The 2917-nt window shown below is 38.4% G+C and overlaps 1 protein-coding gene across 1 annotated transcript; it reads right to left on the bottom strand.

Moving 5' to 3' along the window:
• LOC128354490 (chloride intracellular channel protein 4) lies at window positions 1–2917 on the bottom strand. Its single transcript, XM_053314716.1, has 5 exons — window positions 2814–2917; window positions 2597–2722; window positions 2152–2258; window positions 316–497; window positions 1–162 (listed from the first exon to the last, which is right to left on the bottom strand). Exons 1-5 carry the CDS (start codon window positions 2867–2869, stop codon window positions 1–3), a joined length of 633 nt encoding a protein of 210 aa, XP_053170691.1. The 5' UTR covers window positions 2870–2917.

Here is a 2917-nt window from a genome sequence, read left to right as displayed (position 1 = left end):
TTATTTGATTCGTTTTGCAACATCCAGATAGGCAAACTCGATCTCCCGGTCAGCTGGGCAGGTGCTGGTGAACTCGTCCCTCTCGTAAGCACAGTTTAAATACCGCCAAACCCCTATCATCTCAGCTGGGATCTGAAACCCGCGGTATTTCTTTGCCACAACCTAGAAAGAGAAAAATATGAGTTGGCATGAGTTTGGAGCATTAGTTGTGCTCTTTAGTGTAAAATCCACATAGAATCTCTCTTCAGTGTAGAGAAAATGAAAACCTTACAGTCCATTATTTTTCCTACAGTATGAAAATAGAGCTCAAAAAACCTTCAGGATGTGTAGTTTAGGCAGCAGGTTGCAGTCAGCCAGACTGAGCTCAGGCCCATCTAGGAAGCTCCTGGTGGACTCAGGCAGATCTCCTTCAGCATCAGCATCGATCTCATCAGATAGAGGAGTCCTCAGGAATTCATCGAGATGCCTGAGAGACTTCAGCAAGGCTTTCTCTAAGGCTGCACACACAAATGAAACACATCTGCTTCATCAGATAAAGAAGTAGCTTCTTGAGGGAGACTAATGGGACAAAGAAGAGTAACGTGGCCTTAAACAATCTCAATGTGATGTGTATGGATAGACTAGTACATTTCTTAATAAAAGGCTTATCTCATCTACATTTTACAGTTTTCTAAATATCATGCCAGCTGCTGCAGCTGAAAGTAGTTATACATTAAACAGATGTTGCACATATCCTCATTGTGTTTGGCAGTACTCCAAAAGAATCTTTATATGTGCAATACTAAGGGAAATCGTGCAATAATGACAGCAGAATGTGGAGTGTCTTGTGTTGTGTGCACTTTTTTAACTTTAATTTATGGCATCAATAAGGATTGCTTTCAATTTTGCTGCACATGTACAATGACAATAAAGCGTATTCTATCCTATTCTATTCTATTCTATTCTATTCTATTCTATTCTATTCTATCCTAATTTATTCTATTCTATTCTATTCTATCCTATTCCATCCTATTCTATTCTATTCTATTCTATCCTATTCTATTCTATCCCATCCTATCCCATCCCATCCTATCCTATTCTATTCTATTCTATCCCATCCTATCCTATCCCATCCTATCCCATCCCATCCTATCCTATTCTATTCTATTCTATTCTATTCTATTCTATTCTATTCTATTCTATCCTAATTTATTCTATTCTATTCTATTCTATCCTATTCCATCCTATTCTATTCTATTCTATTCTATCCTATTCTATTCTATTCTATTCTATTCTATTCTATTCTATCCCATCCTATCCCATCCCATCCTATCCTATTCTATTCTATTCTATCCCATCCTATCCTATCCCATCCTATCCCATCCCATCCTATCCTATTCTATTCTATTCTATTCTATTCTATTCTATTCTATCCCATCCTATCCTATCCTATTCTATTCTATTCTATTCTATTCTATTCTATTCTATTCTATTCTATCCCATCCTATCCTATCCCATCCTATCCCATCCCATCCTATCCTATTCTATTCTATTCTATCCCATCCTATCCTATCCCATCCTATCCCATCCCATCCTATCCTATTCTATTCTATTCTATTCTATTCTATCCCATCCTATCCTATCCCATCCTATCCCATCCCATCCTATTCTATTCTATTCTATCCCATCCTATCCTATCCCATCCTATCCCATCCTATCCTACCCTATTCTATTCTATTCTATTCTATTCTATTCTATTCTATTCTATTCTATCCCATCCTATCCTATTCTATTCTATTCTATTCTATTCTATGCCATGCCATGCCATGCCATCCCATCCCATTCTATTCTATAAGCCAAATAGTCAAATCTATTCAGATTTTAGTCTCAAGTAAGTGGAGTCTCACAACAGAGTCAAGTCACAAGTCCTAATTTTTGTGTCTTCAATCTAAATCAAGTCTTCAATCACATCCAAGCTATGATAACTGTTTGGCTGCTTACAGGACCAGGGCTCTGTAGAGCTGAGGGGAACTGGAGAGTTGATGATTATTCACTGTGGGTTTATCAATGTAATAAAATACCCCTTACAAGTTTTAACATATAAATATTTATATGTGCAGCCTTGAAAAAACTCCTTCTGGGTTAAGTGAACTGAAGGTGTCTCTCTCTTACCATCATTGGTGTCTTTTCTTGGGTTCTTGATGTAAGCTGAGAACTTGGCGAAGACATCGATGCCAGCTGTGTTGGCCTCACGATGTTTGGGAGCCAATTTTGGGTAACTGGTGTTAAAAGACACATTAGGATGGTCAGTGGAGTGATTTATTTTCTCCATAAGATATCAATATAAATTTTAATATTCAACAGTTAATACAATGTGAAATGATGGATCATCATCATTAATCATTTATTCAATCACATACAAGTGCTACACATACTGTTTGATATTCATCCTATCAGCCACTACCTTTATGGTGAGAGGCTCTCATCCATCGTTGCTAACTAATGCCCCCAAACCTAATTATTATGGGATAAAACAATAAAACTTCATCATATCTCGCAATTTATTTGTGTAAGCTTGATTGATAAATAAAATCTCCTCTGGCCTGTGTCTGTGTACCGTGGTGGGGTCAGTTTCTCCTCCAGGAACTCCTCTATCTTGTTGACGTCGACCTTAACCTCACCGTTAAAAGTCACAAAAGGGGGGTTTGTTCCTGGAGCGAGGTCCTGCAGGTCAGCAGGCTTCCTGACAGCACAAACACAAACATCTACACAATCACAAAGGCTGTATAGCTTCACACAGGTGAATATGAATGTGTGAGTTGACAGAGTGTTACCGCTTGAGGTCAACGGTGGTGACGTTAAAGACGACTCCTTTAAGCAACAGGATCATGAAGAGCCTCTGAGAGAATGGACAGTTACCAATGCGCTCCCCATCACT

Source organism: Scomber japonicus, chromosome 24 (genome assembly GCF_027409825.1).
Source record: "Scomber japonicus isolate fScoJap1 chromosome 24, fScoJap1.pri, whole genome shotgun sequence".
Classification (NCBI taxonomy): Eukaryota; Metazoa; Chordata; class Actinopteri; order Scombriformes; family Scombridae; genus Scomber; species Scomber japonicus.
Note: the sequence above shows the minus strand (reverse complement) of the source record. Positions and strands in the feature narration are given on the sequence as shown.

Excerpts from the sequence above, each read along its gene's own strand:
- LOC128354490 (XM_053314716.1), bottom strand. The coding sequence starts at position 2,869 with ATGATCCTGTTGCTTAAAGGAGTCGTCTTTAACGTCACCACCGTTGAC. Across the intron at positions 2,259-2,596 it reads GAGAAACTGACCCCACCACG|TTACCCAAAATTGGCTCCCA; the intron begins GTACACAGACAC and ends TTTTAACACCAG. Across the intron at positions 163-315 it reads CTAAACTACACATCCTGAAG|GTTGTGGCAAAGAAATACCG; the intron begins GTTTTTTGAGCT and ends TTCTCTTTCTAG.